The sequence below is a fragment of the Penicillium macrosclerotiorum genome (genome assembly GCF_028827735.1).
Source record: "Penicillium macrosclerotiorum strain IBT 26536 chromosome Unknown utg000003l_segment0_segment0, whole genome shotgun sequence".
Taxonomy (NCBI): Eukaryota; Fungi; Ascomycota; class Eurotiomycetes; order Eurotiales; family Aspergillaceae; genus Penicillium; species Penicillium macrosclerotiorum.
Window position 1 is genome coordinate 1,645,348 of NW_026643083.1, and position 22,950 is coordinate 1,668,297.

The 22,950-nt window shown below is 49.4% G+C and overlaps 8 protein-coding genes across 8 annotated transcripts; 3 read left to right on the plus strand and 5 right to left on the minus strand.

Annotated features, from left to right (window-relative positions):
* Positions 1 to 1,816: 1,816 nt before the first annotated feature.
* N7462_003490 (uncharacterized protein) lies at positions 1,817 to 4,015 on the plus strand (the record flags this gene model as incomplete). Its single annotated transcript, XM_057075216.1, has 1 exon — positions 1,817 to 4,015. The coding sequence occupies one exon, from the start codon at positions 1,817 to 1,819 to the stop codon at positions 4,013 to 4,015; it is 2,199 nt and encodes a 732-aa protein (XP_056934721.1).
* Positions 4,016 to 4,452: 437 nt separating this feature from the next.
* On the minus strand, positions 4,453 to 6,199 carry N7462_003491 (damage-control phosphatase ARMT1 family protein; the record flags this gene model as incomplete). Its single annotated transcript, XM_057075217.1, has 6 exons — positions 4,453 to 4,683; positions 4,756 to 5,615; positions 5,689 to 5,801; positions 5,871 to 6,001; positions 6,057 to 6,127; positions 6,178 to 6,199. 6 exons carry the CDS (start codon positions 6,197 to 6,199, stop codon positions 4,453 to 4,455), a joined length of 1,428 nt encoding a protein of 475 aa, XP_056934722.1.
* Positions 6,200 to 6,634: 435 nt separating this feature from the next.
* ppt1 (protein serine/threonine phosphatase PPT1) lies at positions 6,635 to 8,400 on the minus strand (the record flags this gene model as incomplete). The annotated part of the gene is made up of 5 exons (XM_057075218.1): positions 6,635 to 6,670; positions 6,730 to 7,460; positions 7,519 to 7,954; positions 8,067 to 8,147; positions 8,251 to 8,400. The coding sequence occupies 5 exons, from the start codon at positions 8,398 to 8,400 to the stop codon at positions 6,635 to 6,637; spliced, it is 1,434 nt and encodes a 477-aa protein (XP_056934723.1).
* Positions 8,401 to 8,750: 350 nt separating this feature from the next.
* Positions 8,751 to 9,258, plus strand: spt4 (transcription elongation factor SPT4; the record flags this gene model as incomplete). The annotated part of the gene is made up of 2 exons (XM_057075219.1): positions 8,751 to 9,092; positions 9,151 to 9,258. 2 exons carry the CDS (start codon positions 8,751 to 8,753, stop codon positions 9,256 to 9,258), a joined length of 450 nt encoding a protein of 149 aa, XP_056934724.1.
* A 629-nt stretch (positions 9,259 to 9,887) lies between these two features.
* On the minus strand, positions 9,888 to 11,595 carry gatA (4-aminobutyrate transaminase gatA; the record flags this gene model as incomplete). Its single annotated transcript, XM_057075220.1, has 5 exons — positions 9,888 to 9,934; positions 10,007 to 10,417; positions 10,462 to 11,168; positions 11,234 to 11,269; positions 11,345 to 11,595. 5 exons carry the CDS (start codon positions 11,593 to 11,595, stop codon positions 9,888 to 9,890), a joined length of 1,452 nt encoding a protein of 483 aa, XP_056934725.1.
* A 2,371-nt stretch (positions 11,596 to 13,966) lies between these two features.
* On the minus strand, positions 13,967 to 15,320 carry N7462_003495 (uncharacterized protein; the record flags this gene model as incomplete). The annotated part of the gene is made up of 3 exons (XM_057075221.1): positions 13,967 to 14,377; positions 14,441 to 14,765; positions 14,818 to 15,320. 3 exons carry the CDS (start codon positions 15,318 to 15,320, stop codon positions 13,967 to 13,969), a joined length of 1,239 nt encoding a protein of 412 aa, XP_056934726.1.
* A 4,022-nt stretch (positions 15,321 to 19,342) lies between these two features.
* N7462_003496 (uncharacterized protein) lies at positions 19,343 to 20,365 on the minus strand (the record flags this gene model as incomplete). The annotated part of the gene is made up of 1 exon (XM_057075222.1): positions 19,343 to 20,365. The coding sequence occupies one exon, from the start codon at positions 20,363 to 20,365 to the stop codon at positions 19,343 to 19,345; it is 1,023 nt and encodes a 340-aa protein (XP_056934727.1).
* Positions 20,366 to 21,232: 867 nt separating this feature from the next.
* N7462_003497 (carboxylesterase type B active site protein) lies at positions 21,233 to 22,573 on the plus strand (the record flags this gene model as incomplete). The annotated part of the gene is made up of 1 exon (XM_057075223.1): positions 21,233 to 22,573. The coding sequence occupies one exon, from the start codon at positions 21,233 to 21,235 to the stop codon at positions 22,571 to 22,573; it is 1,341 nt and encodes a 446-aa protein (XP_056934728.1).
* Between the last annotated feature and the right edge of the window lie 377 nt (positions 22,574 to 22,950).

A 22,950-nucleotide genomic window follows, 5' to 3' on the forward strand; every position in this document is an offset into this window, starting at 1 on the left:
GCTTTACCTCACAGGGCTTTACCTCACAGGTCTGGTGGGTCCAAGAGAGCATCTATTTTTACACCTAGAGCATGAGGACTGTGAAATCGAAGCTGGAAATGACAGCCTTTCCACTTGCAGCTCTGAGTGATGAGGTGAGGCAAGTGGTCATCTCTATTTAATGATTTTACAATCACTGAGTGGTATCGGTCATCGTCCTAAGCTCCCACTAGCAGGGATGTTAGTGCACAACTTCCAAACACTTGACTTGAGATCAACTTCATCTAGAGCATTTTCAGTCTTTTCTATGTTTCCTGACAAATTTATTGCGTGAAAGGTATCTAGCCTCTCATAATATTTGTTAAACGCTTCAAAATCTCATCGGTAAAAGTTGGGCTTCATAGATTGAAAAAGTCGGGGCCTATGTTGTGTTTGTTCCAGAGGGGGCATATTTTCTGTTCCAGCAAAATTTATGGACTCAAGAGGCAATATAGATTCATGGTGGAAGTCAACGACAGAAAAGGCTTAGCCGGTTAGCTATAGAGTATGAGCGCATGTACCCATACCAGCAGCTATCTTCATATCCCCCTGGGATCACTCAATCAACACAACTCCACTCTCACCGATCAATTTCCTCGCCAGATCCCTAATAGAGTCTTCCATATCTACATATATTAAAAGACATATAGGGGAACCGTTTGAAAATATCAGTTTAAAGGTCAGACCATATTCATGCTCTTTGGTATTGGTTCATTGAGTAGGAGAAATACTGAGTAGAAGAAGCCTATCACGAAAACAAAATGAATGAGTATTCTATTTTCTAACACTAACTGGTAATCATTGTAAAGATTAATCCTTGAGTTCGGATAGATAATAAATGAGAATGAAAAAATCCATCTCACTCCATGTTGAACAGTTCAAGTATTCTGCCATGATCTTCCAGTCCAAGACATGGTCCACTCCAGGACCTTCAAATCAATTTCTTGTCTCGCCCTCTGTGAAGATGCACATGCTTGATCAAGAACGCCAAGGATCAAGCTCCCAGTCAAGGTGATTGCAGGGGCATACTGCCAACGGTGCGCCCACTGCGGGTGCCCATGCGTCCAACAAATCGCCCCATGTTCGAACACAATAGCGCTGGCAGCAATCAGCAGCATCCAGCCTAGGATCGAGAGGTGTCCAATCCAAAGCCACATGAATAGCGAGTCCTATGGAAATGTTCCGAACGCCATACACCGCCATTAGACTATTGATTAGTAGTCGATCTTGCGGTGGAGCGGGTAAACTGGAAGATCGCCAATGCGCTGTCGGGACGCAAAATTGAGTTGATGCCACAGCCTACGAAGGGAGCCGCGAGGCCAATTTCGATCATGCGAATGGCACGGGATTCTCAAAAAGGTATTCTAGCTGGTAGTTGAGGTAGAACCGGTTCATTATTGCAGCAGGAAATAAGCAAGTAGGCTGTGGAGCTTGCGCTGGTGGGCGTTCGTAGGGAGACAGGGATGGGTGGCTAAGAGACCTGCAATTGCCCCAGATTTATACGGCCTTCGCAGTCTTCATTCTGATTCCCTCGTCCACTTCGCCCAGGCGAAGATCTCTCTCTTATCATCTCTTTAGTCAGGCAGCATTTGCTAAGTATATCAAATCCAAAGCCGTGTTCGGGGTCCGAGCAGGCCCTCGTTATCGATAAGCGCTCACCTCATCTTTTAGCTCCCGCGCGTCAATAAACAAACCCTCCACCCATCAAGCATCACGAAAACCAACGATGTTGGACTGGATAAAGGGGAACGAGGCCGACGCCGCAGGTTTGTGGGACTAAATTATATTTTGATCTCATATGCTTATTGAACCTTTTGGCTCAGACACATCCAAGGTGCTGGAGGCCCCCGAAACACCAGCTCCCGTCTTTGCGATTCACGCCTTCAAAAGCGCACTCTTTGGCACGCCTGGTGCAGAGGAGGAACATGAAACAGGGCCTACATCAATGGCCGCATCGCAACCGAAGCCCGGCCACCAACGCAGTAGAAGCGACACTGTGAACCCTATCCCGATCGATTCGAAGGAAGACGCGAAATTGGAGTTGGATTTGACCATCAACCCCTCAGGCTCCCCGACTAAGAGCATCCTCGTCACTCCCGGCACAATCTCAAATCGGCGCAAGACCGTGTCCTTTGGAGAAGGCGTAGTTGACAACGAGGGAAAACGCGATAGCCAGTCCAGCAGGGCCGTGAAGACGCCCCCGAATCCTTCGGGCAGCCTCAGCGCCCAGTGGATGTCGGGCTCGGCTGATGGCAAGCCACGAAGCAAACTTACACAGACTCTAATGGATGCGCGTGATAACGCGTCAAAGAATGCTGAGTCGGCCAAGAGCAACTCGGAAACCTCTGACTCGAAGTCCCCTACCAAGCGCCTTCAGCTGAAAGAGGAAACAAGTATGGAGGACATCACCACCAACCTGGAGGAACCGCGTTCGGAGTCGGGCAAGTACTGGAAAACAGAGTTCGACAATTATCGCGTCCGCACCAACCGTGAGATCAAGAAACTCATCCATTACCGGTCCATCGCCAAGTCATACGCTCGCAAGAAGGACTCAGAGGCTCTACGACTCGCGGATAAGCTCAAGGAGGAGGAAGAGAAGGTCGTTGAAATGGAGCGACAGGTGACACGACTGGCCTCTACAATTGCCGGTGAAGGATCAAAAGCAAATAAGGAGCAATTAATCCAAGACCTGGCAAAGCAGACTACGATGGCTCTGCAATATAAGCAAGAAGTTACATCCCTTCGCAACCTCCTTAATGAAGATCCAGGCGTTATCGAAGGAGGAAAGTCCAACGACATCACCAAAGAACGACAATTCGATGAAAAATCCACCAATTCTTCGGAAGAGCTGCGTCAAACTCAGGAAGAACTTAAACGAGCTAATGCAAAGATTGAGGAAATGAAGCACCAGCACCTAGACCTCGGCAAGCTCGAGAGCCTTGCCCAAAGCTCTGAAAAGAAGGCGCAGGAGCTCGAGAAGGAAAACCACACGCTCAAACAGACTCTGGCAAGAGTGAAGCAAGAAATGTCCCGATATGAAGGCCGGCGCAAAGAGAAGGAAACGAGACTCAAGCAAAGAGAGGCCAAGCTTGAAGCACGTGTCCAGGAGTACCGTGAGCGCCTTAAGAAGCTAACACAAGAACACCGAGACTCAGAAGAGACGGTGCGAAATAATTTCAATGAAGAGCGTCGACGCATGCAGAGTCAAATTGAGCTCCTGAAAACGAGGGTCTCCGCTGCAGAATGTAGCGTTCCTACTCTCCGACCCCAACAACGAAATTCTCTCAGTCCCCGCAAGGAGTATACAGGCGTGCAGGTGCACGACTTTGCCGCACAGGACCATCCCGAGATAGACGAAGAAGTCACTGAGGAAATTGAGACACCGCCAAGTCCAAGTCCTCGCTCCAAATCTCGCGAACTGCGGCCAGCCCTGCATGGCTCGGCCACCACATTAGAGCTGAAACGGGCTTCGCGGGATATTCCGGCTGACGACGATGAGGTCACTCATTATCTGAATGAGATACTGCCACAGCATGGCAGTCATCGCTTTAATCTGGACCCTGTGCCGCCTTCTTCGCCTCCAGAACTCTCTGCCCTAAAATCACTCGGGCGTAACACTACAAAGTACTTGAACACGGGCGAAAATCGTACATACCGGTCCCTCTATCGACGTGACCGTGGCACTGTTGAAGGATACAGCCATGGCACCCACCGTCCCCGAGCGCACATCAAATCTACTCTTGACTCAATATCTGCGCGTCCGAGCTCGCGACCGGGTGTATACGCTGGCTACACCATTGCTGGTGGGGAGCGAACTACTCGGCGGACCGCACTTCCAGATGTGAATAAAGAATTTCCGAATCGCGAGCTTCTGTCTCCAGAGCGGCTTGCCGCGGCCCAGTCGCGAATTCTCCAGAGGCAAAATAGCCAGAAAATGAAAGCGCTGGGCAAGGAGAATCGTCGAACAATAGCTTCCTTGGGTGCAGACAGAGATTGATCACACGTTGCATGAAACAAATTTAACCTTTTCCTAGTTTGGCAGCGAATGACAGCAGGCTGTCTTTAATTTTGATTCTGCGGCTTGGAGGTCTTTTTTTCCTTTTAAGTGAAGGAATCATCCATAGTACAGAGACTCCAGTCACATAAGGAACGAGCTCTGAGGAAATACAATTTCTTCGTTTCAATGCATCCACAAACGTCTTGATTTACTTAATTTATGGACGAATCGAGAATTTTGTACTATAAGACCAGTTTCTATTCGTCTAACAAAGCGGCATGCGTACTTGCTTCTCGTCATATATTGGATTCTTCTCGATCCATCTATGAATGATCCAGCATCAGATACTGGCGCAAAATATCATAAGGAGACGGTCATGCCATTACATCCCCAACGTCAACATCCCCTTCAAACCTTCCATTTTGTTCCACCGCCGCCTAGGCCTTGCCGTCAGAGAACGACACGACAGCCCACTTTCCACCCCATGCCCACTTGCGAGCGTCGGGACCGCCGCCGTTGGGCAAGGCCCGCAGCTTCTCGTCTTCGCCGGCAGGAAGTCCAACAACTACATCTGCCTTGCAGGTGCGGAAGGCCATGACACGAATGCCGGACTTTGGGCCCATTGGGCCGATGGCTGTTGTGAAGGGCGTGGTCGGGTCCCACATAGCCTGTTCAAGTGGTTAGTAATCGATGTATTTACCCAGGGAATCATGGTAGAAGGGATATATGGAAATGCTCACGTCGTTGGTCAATTTCCGATAGTTCAAGTCACCCTTGAACAAGACGAGTTCACTCTCCTTCAGATCTTCGAACAGCTCCGGCGCCTCGTTGGGCATGCGCCAGTAGCAGCCTTGGGTAGTCCAGAAAGCATGCGGACGAATGATCAGCTTTCCGTCTTGATGGAACTGGCTCCACTGCTCGAACAGAAACTTCACATCGGCTTCCTCCTTATCCGAAAGCGCGGGATGGACCTTGCCCGAGTCATCGGGTGCGGTGTAGAAGGCTTGCGGGTCGAACATTGAGCTGAGTAGATCCGAGAAGTCCTTCGGCGTGACATCAGACACGAACCAAGGGAGACGCTTCGGGTGCAGAATGACACTGGTTGCTAGGCCGGTGGACAGGAGATAACCGGCCAAGATCAGGTCGACGAACAGCTCGAAGCCGGAATTATCGAGCACGATATCGACGCGGCGCTCGCCGTCTTTCTTCTCGGAGCGGGCCTTCTGCATTGTCTCGAATGCTGCATCGAGATCATTGACAAGGATATTCTTCTCCGATGCCTTGCAGGCTTCTGAGCCCTGCAATTTCTGGATATCCTCATAGGTGAGGGAGGTAAGGAGTGACAGGTCAGTGGCATTGCCCCACAGACAGATCTCACACATCTCCGAAAAGAGTAGCCGCTCAGCTTCTTCGATTTCCTTGGCAGATTTGTCATGCATTGCTTTTCCAGACTCGGCCTCAAGTGCTAGTTCACGATACCGTGCAGCAAGCTCGAGAACAGCAGGGCGAGAGGATTTGAAAGTGGATAGCTTCTGGCGGGCGAATACGTCGTACCCCTTCCAGTGCTTGGAAAGCGCGAAGAAGGTTTCAAGGCGGCGGTCTAGTATTCATCCGTCGGTTCAGCGCTGATCTATTATTGTGATTGCGAGAAGAATGCGAGGTGGTGTGCATACAGAGGTAACATTCGGCGTAGAGCCAGGCTGCGCTATGCCAACTAGGGTTTCCGCGCTGCTCGAGCTCCTGGTTGTATGAGGCGATATCGGGATGACCATCATCATCGAGGGGACTAAAATTGAGATTTCCATGATTAATATCTTAGTATCGACTGAAAGATTCCTTTCCGATAGCAACTCACGTTAATTTCCGGTCATGCTGCAGCTCATACTTCATCGCCGCAAGCTTCTCGATGATGCTCTTGCCCTCCTTTGACTTCTCCTCATCTGTCACAGCTCCCACAGACCGGTGGAGATCATCAATGGCACCGGTCTTTCTTCAGATCAGCAATCCGAACCTCCCCACGGCAGACAGACGCAAAGCTCACTATGATAACGGGCCATCGCTCTTTGGCCGAGGTCGAGGCGAAGCTCGACGGATCCGACGTAAGATATTGAGCTTCTCCGGCTTAGTTTCTTCGAGTCTTGCAATTTAGGTAGAAGACTTACGAGTCTTTGGATCGAATTCCATCTTGTCTGGTGGAGTTCGACTAAAAGTTGGGGAAGCCGAAGCTCCTGGAGGGGAATCGCGGGGCACAAAAGCGGTGAGCCTCGGAGGAACTACATACCAACAGTGTAGAGAAGTGGACGCAGCTGGCCTCGCTTTTCTTTGTGATTGGATTACTGGATTCTTTTTGAGGGATCTGCATGACACCTTCCTATATTCTGCTTCTTCTTCTTCTTTCTTCTGCAGTCGGAAAAAGCATGTTCGTAATACTTCATTGGACCATAGCGCGTATATAAAAGCCATCGGACTTTGGAGTAGCGAGCCGCCTGAGCGAACTACAGAAGCCAAGTGGGGATTAAATGCTCATAAATACAACAATAGATCTCCTCAATAGATCTCCTCTAAACTCTTTTAAAAGACAACGCCCACGCTTGCAAATCAACTGGGTTGGTTGGTTCATCACATCGTCGACAAAATCGAGTTCTGAGCATAGGCCTGGTAAACAATTAGCATGAATAACTTCAACTCAAGTTGATGCAAAAAGATTAGCTTACCATTGGCTTGATGTCAGGATGCGGCACAGCCTCAAACACCTCATAGTCGAGCTTGAGTTCTGGTCCGATGTTGATATATGCGCCCTTGTTCTCGGTCGAATCACAGTACCTAGGGGCCGAGAAGACCGTGATACACCGACCATCGTGCTCAACCTCGTAGCCCTCCATGCGCACTTCGTGCGAACGGATGATGGCGTCGAGACCATTGTTCTCACAGAAGCGCTTAGTGACATCGGGGCCAAACTGCAGACCAACACCACGCTTGCTGGGCCCACGGCCGGGCTGAGGTTGCGGGTCAGTCCAAAGCATCTCCATCATCAATCCCTGCTGGCCGGGTTGCCGCTGGTTGTGGCGGTTGAGTTTCCGAATGTCATCCAATGTTGTCTTGTCATCGGAGAAGAGACCACCGTGGAGAACAAGATACTTCTCGCCAATCAGAGTTGCCAGCGGCAAGGCTGAGAAGGACTCAGAGAAGACCTTAAACACGCGCTCGTTATACTTGGCCTTGCACTCGCCCTCGAAACCATAAACCTTGTTCATATCATCGGTCTCGTGGTTACCACGGTTGAGGAACAAGCCGTTGGGTCGAAGCCACTTATATGCGTAGAGAAGCAAAGCAATTTCACAAGACCATGAGCCACGGTCGACAAAGTCGCCATTGAACAGGTAGGCGTGGGTATCGGACGGGCTGCCATTCCGACGGAAGATTTCCAGCAGATCAAAGAATTGGCCTGTTCTATTAGCTTTGGTTTTCCAGCAAGAATCAATAAGTCTCGAGGGTTGAAATACCGTGAGTATCGCCACAAACCGTCAATTTTTTACCCGCATCCACACCAATTTCCACCATAGTGGGCTCGTTATAGACAAGATCCTTCACAGCTTTGATGATCTGGAACACATACTTGCGGTGGATGTTCTTGCCATTCTTGAATCGTTCAATCATATCGTCGATAAACTCCTGTGTCATCTCCTCGCCGAGACGCACGCCGTCATAGTTATCTTCCACTTTCATAGAGGCAATATCCAGGTCTTCAAACGCAGATGGCGGGTCAGAGACCTCAATCGCTTTCTCGAATTCTATGCGGCGCACAAGCTTCTCGCATTCTGCCTGCTTCAGCTTGGCGTTTTGATTGCCTGGTTCGCGTTTCACCACGGCCTTGAAGTCCTTCAGGGCGGCCTTATAACTGAGGATAGCGGTATTGGCCAGGGCACGTCGCCAGTAGGCCTGGAACAAAATGCAGCGTTAACATGCATCCTTCACTCCAAATTGATATTTCCAATACAGGCTTTCCCTCCTACTCGTTCTTTTTCTAGGTGTTTTTGTGGCGGCCACTCACCTTGACATAGTTCGGGTCCAATTCTAGCGCTTTGGTGGCATCTGCGACGGCGTATCCGAAAGCCTCAAGTTTGATTTGTGCCTACCAAATGGTACCATGAAACGCAATATTAGCTGAAAAAGATCCAACTTTGAGTCCGCAATCTAGTCCGGCGGGCAGGGCCCTAACGAAGAGACCGACGTACCTGAGCCCTGTTGCAGAAGAACGACGGCTCCTTATCATATTTCTCGATCGCCTGGTTGTAGAAATCGATGGCAGTGGGCCAGTCGTGCTGAGCAAAGGCCTTGTTGCCTTGTAGCTTGAGGGCGTTGGCCGCCTCTTGGTCCGAAGCCATCGCGCGGAGACGTTGGTAGAGGGGCACGAGACAGCGGCGTTAGGGGACGGGGATTTGAAAGGGCGCGAAAAGCGGGTTTTGAAAATAGAAAAAACCCAACTGGAAGAGAGGAGAGTGAGAGACCCAATGCTTCGGGTGAAGGAGAGCGCAAAGGGAAAGGAAGAGAAGGGAGCAGAAGCAAAGACCCAAGGGCGAAACGTGACGAGTTTGGTTCCTGGCCGATGGAGGTTCTTTTTTTCCGATCACAACGGGCCTTGGCACGATTCCAGAACCCTCGACCGCCGCAATCCCCGGACTCTCCTCCGCCTCTCTCAGACTACACCAGCTTCGCGGAACCACCTCGTCCACACATGTCTTTCTACGTTGCTCCTAACCAGCAGCGCATGCTCCGCGCTTGCATGGTCTGCTCTGTTGTTCAGCAGCATAGCGTGAGTTCCCCAAAACCTGAGGCAATTGGCAGCCCGATACTTAGTGCTGACTCTGGCTTGCGACAGAAATTCATGCGCGACGGCTGTCCCAACTGTGAGAACATTCTCCAACTCCGTGGAAACAATGAGTCAATCCAGGAATGCACTTCACAGGTGTTTGAGGGCTTGATCTCCGTCCGTGACCCCGCGGCCAGCTGGGTGGCACGCTGGCAGCGGTTGGACAACTACGTGGCGGGCACATACGCAACGAAGGTGACCGGGACGGTAAGCGGTTTCTTCGACAACGAGGCGAAAATATTCTAAGCTAATTGTCCATTTATAGCTTCCGGATTATATCATCAGCAGCTTGGAGGATTCCGGTGTCAAATATGTTCCGTACGTGCCCATTTACCTTGAAAGCAAAAGTGGACTCTTTTGCCCGGCGCGTTGAAAGACGCGGCTAATACTTTTTGTTCTTTAGACGAGACGGAAGCACCGGTGACGAGGAATAGTTGGCCTATTAGCCCTTGAATTCTTATCCAGCCTCCGCGACGTACACCGTCCCTGTCAATAGCAGCCTTGTTTTCGGATACCCTCACAAAAGATTGCTGTCTGTCAGGTGGGCAGGCTGGATGCGATCTTATGATGAAACTTTGCTAGTCTTTCAGGAGTTATTGGTCGGAAGCATTGCGCTCTATTTCTTTCTTTCTTTCTGTCTTTTAATTTTTCAAGCATTTCGGATGACCCTTCAAATAGAGCAGAGAAGATTGAAGATTGAAGACAACTCATGTTCTTCAGCTACTAAATTCAGAAACACACAATCAATGATATCTACATGGATAAATTGTTTTGAAACTTATTTGTCATTTTAAATTGACTGGCATTGAAGACTTCTATGGATGTACAGGGGCCCAATTTTTGGTGGCGTGATTCGTAGCAAAGGGAAAACAAAAAGAATATATCAGAAAGAGCCTGGAAAGGTAGCAGGCAAATACTGTCAAATCAGAAAATCCGCTCATTAAACTCAAGTTGGAAATGGGAAAACCCGCGGGCAATTGGCGGGTATCAAAGGCCTGGGAATTAAAGGAGCTTGAGAATCTTCTCGATGCTCTCGAGAAGGATATCGGCTGGAAGCAAAAAAATCAGCATACTAATTCAACTCAAGGAGAGTTTTCAAGGAGGTTCTTTGGAGTACATACCGTGGTGCTTCTGGAAGACCAGCATGGGGCGCAGGCGAACGGCCTGGGCGCCGCTGCCACCGATGTTGACGCCGACGGACTTGGCCTTGGCGAGGAACTCGTCCCGCTTGGGGGTATCCCAGGCGATGAATGTACCCTGGCCCTTGCCACGCAGGTTCTGGAAATGCTCGGGATACTTCTGGGCAAGGCGCTCGAGGCCGGCGTACAGGTAGTCACCGGTGATGCGAGTGTTCTCGACAAGGCCGAGACGCTCAACCTCATCAATGATGCCACGGAAGATCAGGGCGCGGGCGGGGTCACCCATCCAGGTATTGAACTGGCGGTAAGGCTTGTTGGGGCGTAGGGCCGGGTTGCCGAAGTAGTAACCGGCAGTCTGGGCCTTCTTGGAGAAGGTAACCATGTCGGGGGAGTCTGGAGGTTCCAGTGGTCGTGGGCCCAGAACTTGCCGGTAGCACCGACACCGGTCTGAACCTCGTCGACGATGAAGAGCACGTTATTACGCTTGGTGATTTCACGGAGACCCTGGAAGAAGGCGGGTGAAGCGTGGTTGTCACCACCCTCGGACTGGATGGGCTCGACCATCACGGCGGTGACGGGGTTGTGGAACTCCTTGATGAGGCGCTCAACCTCCTCCAGGCAGCGCTTCTCCTCGGCGGCGTTCTCCTGGACATGGTCCTCAAGAGGATACTTCAGCTGGGGGAAAGTAGCCTGGGGCCAGTCGAAGGCAGGGATGTCCAGCTTGTGAATGGGCTTGGAGCGAGTGGTGGACAGGGAGCCGAAAAGACGGCCGTGGAAGGCAGACTTGAATGAGAGGATAGACAGCTGAGGGGAGCCAGGACCCTGGTTGTTCATGGTGGACTGCAGCTCCTCCTCAGTGAACTCAACCTCCGGGCCACCACGCTGGAGCTGACGGTAGTACATGAAGGCAGCCTTGTAGGCGGTCTCGTTGGCATCAGAGCCGGCCATGGCAGTGAAGACCTGGTTCAGGCCCTTGGGAGCAGCCCGGAGGATACCGCTCTTCAGGATGTGCGACCAGTCAGCGGAGGGGAAGTTACCCAGAGCCGGACGGTTGATCAAGGCGCGGATCATCTCGGGGGACTGAGCCACCTGCTGGAGGTGGGGGTTGTTATAGCCCACTGGGATGGAGGCAATCTGGGCATAGCTATTGAGTTGATATTAGTCTCTACGGTTTCAATGAAAGCAACGCAATTCCATTGCACGACTTACACATCGAGAAGCTTGTTGCCATCGAGATCGGCGATACTATTTAGGGTCTCGTTAGTTATCATTCCGAGTATCCTTTAAGCTGGGGATGGGGAAAGGGCGGGATTGCCATACTAGTTACCGACAGACTCGGAGTAGTCAGTGAGCATGTTCAAGCTGCGCACATCGAAGACCTCATCGAGCTCGGCCGCGGCGGCCTTGTTCTTGGGGCCGGGGATAGCGGTCGAGAGCGAAGGGGCGGTGGGCTCGTTAGGGAAGTAAGGCTTCTCGGCTGCGTTAAGACGCGCAGTGGTGGAAAGCGCACGAGCGGCGGGCATACGAGCCGCCATACGCAGCTTGGGACTGCAACGGAGGACGGAGGCCATTGTGAGATTCTTTAGCTTTTTTTTTGGAGAAAGCTTGGCCGAGTTGGGAGACAATTGACCAGGGTAACAGTAGAGGCGGGGAGGAATAGCTGGTGGGCTATTCTCTTGCACGGTCCCGGGCGATTGGCAAAGGAATTGAGGTTCCTGGGGACTGTAGCTGAGGTGTGAGTAGGAAGAAAGAAGAGCACGAGCAATGGGTAACGCGGGGCATCCGATTTATATCAGCGGTGCAACTGTTCGTTATCGGCAGGTCACCGCGGAGCTCAGAGAGCTTTCCTTCCCCCGCGTCGATACGATTGGCGTTCGGCGGCGTCGGCCAATCAGATACCGCTAAAGTTGGTGAAACGCCGAACTGGACGAATTAAGAAAGTCTACGCAGAGTGGGTTTTCGGGGTTGTCGGCGCCTTCAATGGCTTCAATGGTCTGCAATGGGGTCAGGTGAGCAGAGAAGAGGACCAGCAGAGATTCGATGTGGTAACAGCTCACCGTTAATCGGGTCAATCATTGTCCTTCCCAATACGGGAACGTGGAAGAATCCACACGTCATGCAGACATCGGCCCGCTTATCGTGATCGGTCGCTTATCGGCGGCTGGGGTTTGCTTATCGGGGTGTTGATTTTGAAGTCAGGGTTAGGACTGATGGACAGTGATCCAGTCCTTGTTTGATTTCTAAGGGGTAGAAGAAGGCTCATGGGAAATTTTCGGGGTTGGTGTTACTATTGTACTTTTTATTCGTAAGTAGGGTACATTACTCTGGTACTCATGGCTTTTATTTTCTTGGTTCCACTAGACCTAACATCCGACGAAGACTTTTTAAAGTTGTGTACTAAATATATATATCACTCAACAACCACAACCTTGACAACTGTTCATCCCTTTCGTATGAATATACCTACAGAGTCAAGATTAAAGAGACAACACCTCAATACCTCCCTTGTATGTACGATATTCAAAACAAGTGCCGCATGCAATTAAGTAAAGTTGAGCGATTCATAGTAGGTGCTGCAATTTCTACGCTCACGTCCGTCTTGACTTTGAGCCCTACTTACTATCTACCGACCCACCAACAACTCAATCTGGCTGCCTGAAGAGTCTTCTTACTCCATAGTCGAAATGTTCCTTTTCTCTTACTCAGAGAGCACACAGTCTCCCGGCAATCGTTTCCGTCGGAGACACATTCCCAAAGCGAAGCCCACCTAGCCTACCCAAACTTACTCGGTGGGGCTCGGCACGGTGTGTCTTCCCTCGACAATGTGCGGTTCCACTCTAATAGCATCCAGAGCCACGGTCTTTCAAGCAATTGGGCTTGTGGTTTAGTGGTATAATACCCCCTTAGCATGGGGGTGGTCCGGGGTTCGATTCCCCGCGAGTCCATATTTTTGCCCTGTAAATGATTTGTTGCCTCTATAAATCGTACGTTGACTGCAATTTTATTTCTCTTTTTGTGGGGGTAGGATTTTGATGAGGCGGTGAGAAAAAAAACTTTCTGCAGAAAATTTTTGATAAGAGACCCTCACAACAAGGTTATGATGTCAAAAACAGTCGACTTATTTCAACAAGGTTCCATAACTCAGTTGGTTAGAGTGTGGTGCTAATAACGCCAAAGTCGAGGGTTCGACCCCCTCTGGAACCACGTTTCCTTTTTTTTGCTTTTATTTTTTCTGTCTCTCATTCGCAAAAAGCCCTTCCATTTTTTTTGAACTTCACAGTAATTCTTCCTCCACTGGCGTCGTTTCTACTTCAACACCCTGCCGAATCAAACGTCTCACCCTACCCAGGAACACTTTTCTTTTTAATGCTATTTGCCTTAGGTCTAATAATAGGATTTCGTTACTTTCCAAGCTTGAATATCCGGTTGGCGATCCTGCGCACTGAAATAAAGTCTATATACAAGTAGTGTCTGTCATAGAGCGCTATATGACTGAATTAATCTCTAGCATAGCCCACCTCTGCCAGCTGTCGGAGCTGGAGATACGACGATGCAGGCGTACATCACCACGGAGCTGTATCATTCCTCGATGCTGAATTGCCTATCCAGCGATTTGCTGCAAATTCAAGCCACGCGCATCAGATTGCAACGTGGACATATACATATATATCTATATGACAGAGACGTATATCAGGACATAGAAAGACAGACATATTGTATAAAGAGCCAAACTTCAATTAGAACATAGACGCTGGTAAAGGTATTTAAAACCTATGAACCCGGAAGTGCGATCATGGCATCAAGGAAAACAAATATACAAAGAGCCGCTCTGCTCCTACTATCCAAATCAAGTATAGTCGAAAATCATGAGGGATATCAAGTTTAATATTTACATAGAGAAAAAGAGAATGAAGGCAGCAGGCGAATGCAACGACCGCATAATTAGTAGCGGCCTGGGAAGTGCGGATCTTCTCGTCGTAGGGAGCTCGATGATTTTCCACTCGCAGCGGACGAGAAGACCGTGCCACCCTGCTTCATTTCAATGCTTTCAGGCGAGATGGCGCGAGTATTTGTTGAAACACCATAGGCCGGATTAATTTCATCATGGTGTGCGAGTCGCGATTCGGTCCAACTCTCCATTTCCACGGTGCGCATGATCTCAAAGCGGTCGCTTTCGTAGCCACCGTGGCGGGCATCATTGGCGGGCATGTGGGAGGTGCGTGATCGACCGGTGGAGGACCAGAGCTTCTGCCCGTGGCTGCGTTTGTTGTAACTGATGTTTTGGGTGGAGTTGAGGAGACGGGGAAGGAAGGTTGCGATCAAGGGGCGGAGGGCTGGGGCTGAAGAGCAAATCTATGGATTTACTTATTAGCCCTCGTATAACTATGACCCCGATACAGGTTGAAAAAAACTTACCAATCCGAGGTTGATTTCCACCGAAGCGGCGATAAGTACTGGCCATCCCACCCATGTCGTGTCGTACCCAACTACCATACTCTTCCAAACATACACGGTTCGGACGGAACCAGCCACGTTGACAACAATTCCCAGGGCAAAGATCGAAATGACGGCAAGGCGCTGTCGGGCAGGAAGCTTGAGGCTCCAAATAAGTGGCATAGGCAGTGCAGTCACCATGAAGTCGGTGAAGATATTGATCACGCTCGCAGAGAAGACAATGGCTCCGTTGTCCATACATTTATTCGGGTATGTTGGTTCCACATCCCAGTATGCCTTGACTGGCCTGTGTTCAATGTTAGCACGGTTTCATCCGTCTCATCACAAAATATACGTACGAGCACTGGAAGATACTGATAAATGTAAACAGCAGGCAAGAGAGCCCGACGAAGATCATAGAGCCGATAAATGCCCAATTAAATACCACGAAGTTGCCCTTTCCAGCCCCAAGAAGTCGGCGGCAGAACCATAATAGGGAAATCTTGGTAATGGAGGAAGACCATGAGAACATAATCTGAAACACGAGATTCATCTTCTGGACGATTGAGAGCCAGGCCGTCGGAACATCCCAGATATGTCGATTCCAGCCCCAGTTCTCAGTAGCAACCGAAGTTATCACCACCATTGCAATGGCGAACACGAGGCCAATGACGATGAGAATGTCGTCAATGCCGGCGCTGCACGTAATTCGAAGACGGGTATATAGACGGAGCATGACCACCAAGAATGCCAAGCCTATGCAGATGATATTCACGATGAGGACTCCATGACCGCGAGTGGTAGGATCGGTATAGTTTGGCGTCGGCCAGGATGCCATAACAGCGAGCGGGGGAAGCTGCATGGCGACCGAGAGGGATGATGTCTTCGGGAGATGCGATCTGTATAGACGAAAAGAAGTCGGGTGTCAATGGCTCTCTTCCGATTGATTCACTTATGAGCAAGCACAGAAAAGAGATGGCGCCATATCCCTCATTAACGGAGAACGTGATATATGTTGATGTTGTGGGATTGTAGTCCGAATCGTCAATTCAAGTCGGGATGTATTTTAAGGGAGAGGGCGAGAAAGAAGAGAAAAGAAGCCCTCTAATGTGGCCACCCCGCCAGGGATCCGGGGAACAGATATATTATTATGCAGATGCAACCGGGGATGGTCTAGATGTTGCTCGTCAGGGTCTATGTACTACAATAATTTAGAGCATACGGTAAAGACGAACAGACGACCGAGCTGAACCGTGGGAATTAGATTAAATTCCGGGACATCCAGGTCCTGGCTATTGATTCGTGTTTTAAACCTTACGAGACTTTACGGCTGCTGGAGTCCGACGAGTCAGGGCAGTCGATCAGACGACTCCATCGCGCGCACCATGGTTTCTTCCCTAAGCCCGAGGGCGGCGAGCATTGGGCCGCATTAGAAAAATCCACTTTCGATGGACGCGAGTTCAAAAGGAGTAATAAGGCCGAGGACTTGCGGGGGCTGAAGCGACCGATGGGCGACGAGAGGCAGATCCAAAGCCCCATAGTTCAACAACTTGATCCACCCGGAGCGCGACTGATCTGATACAATTCGCTGTGGGAGGTTGAAGCTTGTGAAAACCAGGCAGCCAGACCCCTGGCTTCGCTTCAGGGACGGAATGTCAAAGCATCCCGCATGAAATACGGAGTATGAGTCGGATTCTCTTTGGTTCGCGATGAGGGCCACCGACACTCTGCCATGCAAGAAATTAATGATCCCTGTCGCATCCTTGTAACATTCTTATGGGTGGCGGAGAATTCCATGCCACGGGAAGCCCCCCAATTTGCGGCGTGAGCCGAGGTCTCAAGGCATTGAGGGTTTTTTTGGCCACCGTCTGTACTCGGCACCGAATATGCAGTAAATTCTGTTCACACCCTCTGGTTACACCTGCGAGACCAACCACTGTTATAACTCTTGCTCGACAGGATATGAAAATTAATTTGCCTTACCGAATATGCGGGGGTGGCAGCGCCATAATCAACGAGTCACTGTCTCCGTCGACGCGAACTCCACATTCGAGCCCTCGGTTGCGGTTCTCCGGTTTTCTGGATCCGCAACAGTGGAAAACACAGCCCACTCCAAACCGCTTGGAATTACCCCTCACGATGTAGCTCTGATTCCAGAACACGGAATCCTATGTGTCGTCCGTATATGCTGTACAATTGCATTTGACGCACTGGAAGAAATGCTCCCGTAGATGGAGATGCTCTGCTTACGGGGCACATACAATAGCCGAGAATTTCTCTCACTGAGAAGTGGCACACTTAACCCCCGAGCGGAGACAACTTATGTGTATGCTACTGTATAGAGCATGAGTATTGTCGCGTCCCGCTGAACTATTTTATAATCCTTCATTGGAGAGTAATCTCATAAGTTTTGCTGCATTCAATACATCCAGGCATCCTAATTATCATGCGGTCCATTTTTTGATTCCTTTCCGCCATCACCCAAGCGGTGCTGCGTAAAAGTACTGTCATGTCTGCTAACAATTCCTGTTCTCGAGTGGGCATCGATAATGCAAAGCTAATTCAAGCACTCGGATGATCCAATTATTTTCGGCCGATGACTGCACCAAAAATGCTACTCGAAGCCAGCCTCGACTCTTTAAGTGGAGACTGGACCAAGGGGACGGCTGACCGAGCCTCACCGGAGTGTAGGGCGGTGCCGATCACAGCCCCAAATTATTGTGAACCAACCCTATCACTCGTAGACCGCTGGCTTCTGGCCCAATTTGTGAAGATCTTGGACGGCTTTTACAAGCTAGTGGGCAGATTTTATCGAACCCGAAAACCAGGCTCCGCGATCTGCAGCCGCTATCGCGTTATTCTCCAGTCGGCTAGGCTATGTTGGAGGTTAATGATACAGATTGTGTGTAACGGAGCATTGGAAAGATTTCAACTAAAGGCAAATTGGAATCCTTGATTCTCGAAGCATGTTTGACTCTGTAGTTCAATGACTAGGAGTTGGGATAGGGAATATCGCGAAAAGAGATTTGCACTGGTGCAGTAGTCTAAGATGAGTCTTGAAATCCATAATTTTGGGCAGTAAGTTTATTGAAACTAGAAATACGGTTCCCTCATCATTCGAACAAATAAAAAGGGCAGGATAATATATAGCAAACGAATGCTCAAATTTGTGAACGACAAACTGGTAGCTTTGGCAGTCCTCGCCCATAGCTCTGCGCTAGCATGTGACAGCAACGGTCAGCCAAAATAAAAATCGTTCTCTTTGTTGAACCAAACAAATCAGATTCAGTTGGGGAGCAATAGATGAGAAAAACTATGCCAGTGTGCGACAATTAACAAGACATCTCAGGGGCTAAGACAACACAAACGCTTGTTCTAGAAACCAATTAACACGCTCTGACGAGACTCGTCAGGCACCGGCTTGTGCCCCTGCCTGCTCCCCCTGGTGCTTTTTGCTACATGCACCACTGAAAGAAGAGAGGACATGCAAATTTGGAGAATTTAAAACAATAGTCTTGTGATGTTCAATTGTGAACCCGATCTACGACTCCACGCGACACAAGCAGCCCACAGCGAGTTTCCGCTGTAGAACACGACGTCAATAAACTGCTTCCAAGAATTCCCAGCTTATTCCCACAATGATTAGTCTTTGACTTTGACTGCCACCGTGGAAATTAAAATTCATAAAGGGTCAAAAAATCCTCGCTGCATAGCCTTGATGTTTCAGCCAATGCCGGACTGAAGGGCACGGGGCTAGTGCAGCCGAGTGGAGTTCCTGCATGATATCACGGGCGCTGCAAGATCATTGGATATTTTCCCGATAGAAATTTTCCTGTAGTAAGCACTTGCTGAGATCCCGGCCATTTCTTTTATGCAACAGAAAACTGAAAAGATGGAATCAAGAGATGAGCCACATTCAAGGAAAAGTGTCGGAAACATATATGTTGTTGCTGAAGCCAAAAGCTGGACCTCAAAGAGATGGAAGTCAACTTTCTGTTTCTTAGGAATTGATAGACAATATCATTATGGACCATGGTGATTCAATTGAACACGCAGGCTATAAGTGAGGAGAAGAGAGAACACCCAGTTCGGCATCGCAATTGTCAACACATCGCTCAACCATTTTATGGAAAATTCAAGCTGGCTCAGAGTTGTAGTAAAGGTCTTGGCTTCTGTCAAAGTCCCTTCGACCATATCTTCCCCAAGGCACCTAAGACATGCCTCTGTGTATATATTTCCAGTTTTAGAATTCAACTTTGCAGTAGTCCTTTTCCTCGGCCACGCAAGAGGAAGCTTCGAACTTCTGTTGGGAAGATGACTAGTGTTCTTACAACACCGATATCCACAACACTCTCCACAAGGTAGCGCAGTGCCCGTCATTCAGAAATTTTGAGAAGAAAAATACAGAGTGAGTATGTATCCATGACAGCAATGCAGCTCTCTGTACCAAGTACAACAGGATGTCGATAGATTTCATGCCTTCCGATTCCGCTATTCGCTTAAGTGATACCTGAAGAGTGGTCTTTCAAAATATAGAGAGGAACTTTTCAGTTGAGTCATGACAAAGGCTGCTAATTGGAATGCTCTTTTCAGGAATAGCCGCCATTGGCTTCTTCGCACGTCCAATTACCACCGAGAACATGTCTGCCACTTTGCTTGGGTTTCTTAGTGGCATGTGCTTCAAAAAGGGAAAGACCAGTCGAAAAAGACCATTGTTTAATGCCTAGAAATCTCTTCGCACAAAGAGCTTTGAAGCAAAACTAGAAAAAGATCAACCTGCGAGCCTTTTGGTCAACAGGGTGGATTGACGTCGCTATCGGAAATACGGTATATGAATTGGTTGTTCACTAGATATACATAATGTTATCGTTTCATCAGTCGTTTTCAAGATTCGGCAAATGGCGTGTATTGACGTATCTTGCCCTGGTTTATCGCTTCTTTTCTTGAATTGGTATCAAGGATTCTCTTAGAGAAAAACGCCTTGGCACTGACCCAGTCATTGGTCTTATGCGCCATCTGGACCACATCCCGCGATTGCAACATGAAGTCAATGATCTTGGGGCCCCGGCGGTCGCCGAACCAGTGGTCAGGAAACCGGCCGTAGTGGTTGAACTTGAGAAGCCAGCTGTTATACGAAGGGTACGGATAGTGCAATACCATCGCCTCTTCATCTGAGGGCGTGAAGATACGGCCAGTGTAGCCCGAGAACGCGTGGGGTCCTTTTGGCTTGACACCTGGGCCGAGGCGGACAGCACTTTTGCCATTGCCGTAGGCGGCAAAGTTGGCGTTGCGATCTACCCCGTTCACCCAAAAATATACGCAGTCTTTGAACGGATTTGAAGTTTCGAAGTCGACTGGAAGTGCCTCGTGATTGGAGAAGGTCACGAGGCCTATCTCAAGGTCACTAGCCCAGGAGCGTGACTCGACAAGAGGCCCAAAGAGCAACTCATCCAGGTCAATATGGATGAGCCATGTGTAGCCACGCTCCATGAGATAAGTGATTGCATGCCTCATATTGGCCATCTGGCGTCGAATGAGGCGGCTTTCCGGCGTCATCCTAGACTCAACTTGAGACCCATCTAAGAGCGTGACGGGTCTGTTCCCACAAAGGCTCTCAAACAATGGCCGCTCATCTGGGTCGTCCATGAATATCACGACATGGTGTACCCAGCGGAGATGATAGTCAAGCCAAACTGGAAGGATGGGCCCAGGACGTAGAATCGTGGTGGCTATTGCAAAGGAAGCATCGACTCGTACACTTTCTAAACCGGCTGTACCGTATTCCGGGCCGAGAATGTAGGACTGATTTTGGTTTAATGAGTTGCCATTGGATAGATCTGAAATGAAGAGAAGCGAGAGTACAGCTAAAGCAAGCGTCCGAGAAAAAGCGAGGAAAAAATTGTACATTTTATCACATATTTGAAGGAAAGATGTGGACTTGGTCGGGGTTGTGAGTGAGAGAAAAATGCTTGTGTCAAGGAGAGTGAGGGGTCGATTTTTGGAGCAACGTTTTCTATCCGGAAGAGCCTTACCTAGCGGCCCCAAAATAGCCACATTTACCCGATTCGTAGTAGTGCGGCGATACCCCTTATCTAATAATGGGTCGCATCCGCTTTTACCCGCCTCGACAAGGCTTGTTTGTCTGGGCGGCCCCTTTCAGTGAGCGCGTCCACCTACGACGACACAGCAGAATTTAGCACCCATTCAGATTCGGTGATCTTGCTCAGTCTAGTAGAACGCACAGCCCTACTTGAAGACCCTTCCTCTCCAAATTTTCGGCTCGAAGTTGCCGAGAAAAATTCCCTATATTCCGCACTACTCCCAATTTCTATGTTTACTATGTGTAAGTTGCCATCGAATGGCAAAGGATTTGGAGGCTGGTAATATCACCAGCTCTCAGTCAAATCCCAATGCATTGCACTCAATTGATCGGTGGAGATTTCTATGACCAAATATGGCACAATGGCACACTTCCGAGCTTTGATTTGGGTCTCTTGACACACCCTCCCCTCCCCGCGGCGTCGTCCAATAGCGGATCCATCCGAGCTCTCTAGCGTTCTATCCGTTGGCTATAACTAGCCCTGTTGTATATTTATCACATAGGGCGACCGATCAATTGTAATCGATTCCGTCGGAGCTGGCCCTTTTACCGGAAATTTTGAAAGTCACTTTAAGCCTTCTCTACCACGACTTCCCCTCTTCAAATACCGGGTCCTCGCATCTCTCGCATCTATAAGTGCATAAAATTGACACACTCTCATTTCTCCAAAAAATATGGCTGTCGAGTTAAAGGTCATAATTCAGCTTCGTGATGGCTGCATCCATGCTGTCCAAAGGGAAGGATTAGTTATCGCTCGCGGCGTGAAATATGCCGAAGCTAGACGGTTCGAGGCTCCGCGGCCTTCCCAAAAATGGGATGATATTATCGACTGCACAAAACCGGCCACGATATGTCCCCAGTTACCTTCGCGTCTTGAGATGATCAATGGCCCGATAGCTGCAAGAAGGACGATGGACGAAGCCTGCTTGCACGTCAGCGTTTTCTCGCCCTCGCTTAGCCACTCCAAGGACGATGGCTTGATCCCTGTTATGGTCTTTCTACACGGGGGTGGATACTCGTCCGGGGCGGGCGATCTTGACTGCTACAGTGGCGCTCCGCTTGCTTCTATGGGAGTAGTGGTCGTTAACATCACTTACCGACTGGGAATATTTGGATACCAGCCCATTGAAGGAATCGCCCCACCCAACCTGGGCCTTCTAGATCAAATTGCAGCACTTCGCTGGGTCCAAGACAATATCCAATGCTTTGGTGGCGATCCTAAGAGAGTTTGCCTATTTGGAGAGTCAGCGGGTGCAGATTCAATCTTCTGTCTACTGGGTTCGGATGATGTTGAAGGTCTTTTCCATCGTGTAATATTGCAGAGTGCTCCATGGGCGTTCAGGTATATGGACCAAGATAGCCGACATAAAATGATCGAGGCACTTTCGTCGATGGCTGGCGATCTTCTGCCAAGAAATCACGATACTGCATCGATAGAGGAGCTTTTGAGGGTACAGCAAAGGCTCATGATTGCAGCGACATCTTTTCCCATGGCAGTGATACCGTTTGGGCCCATTATTGGGCATTACCCCCTGCCGCAGAAGTCGGAATTTGATGGAAGGTTGGAGTCTGCCATTCATCGCGTGCCGATATTTATCGGCTACACGAAAGACGAGGGCCGAGCGTTCGAGGGCATGTTCAATCAAATGAAGCCTAGACCTGTAATTCCCGTGGGAAAAACTGTCGCTAGCTTCATCTCCAAGCATTGGTTTCAGGACCCAGCGGAGCAGTTTTTTAGGAGGATCATGGACGCTGGTAGACAGCCGTGGTTTTACGTGTTTAGCCTGGCGCCCGATCAGAATCAGTTCGGTGCAATTCACACAATCGACATGCCCTTTCTGCTTGGAACATGGGATAACTGGAAAGAGGCGCCAATGATGAGTGGGCGAAATACGCAAGAACTCGTGGAACGGGTTGGCTCAGAGGTCAAGAAGCTCTGGGTAGCGTTTGCCGAAGGAAGGAATTCTGGGACCGCGCAGTTTGTTATTGACGAGCACTTTACTTTTCACAAATAGAAGATGATGTTGTAATTTGAAAAATTTCCAACATCTATCAATTTAGACCTAGGAATCTGAGTATAGAGCATTTTACAGTAATCTCGATACTAGAAGTTATTACCATGGTTCATACAGCCCCGTTTCGAGAGGCCGCGAACCAGGTGCGGATGGATACTACGTAGTGAACTAGGGCGCTCTACGGCAGACCTAAGAATGCAGGCAGGATAAGATAGATCAGCGAACCAGCTAACAGTCTATACTATAATACGATACAAGGAAGCCTCTTAGAGAGGAAAAAGATACTGCTTTAGCGAAGGATATATAAAAGTTGATTCCCTTCCTGTCGGAGACGCGACGCTATATCCTATAAAAATTATGTACTAAGAAAGATATCC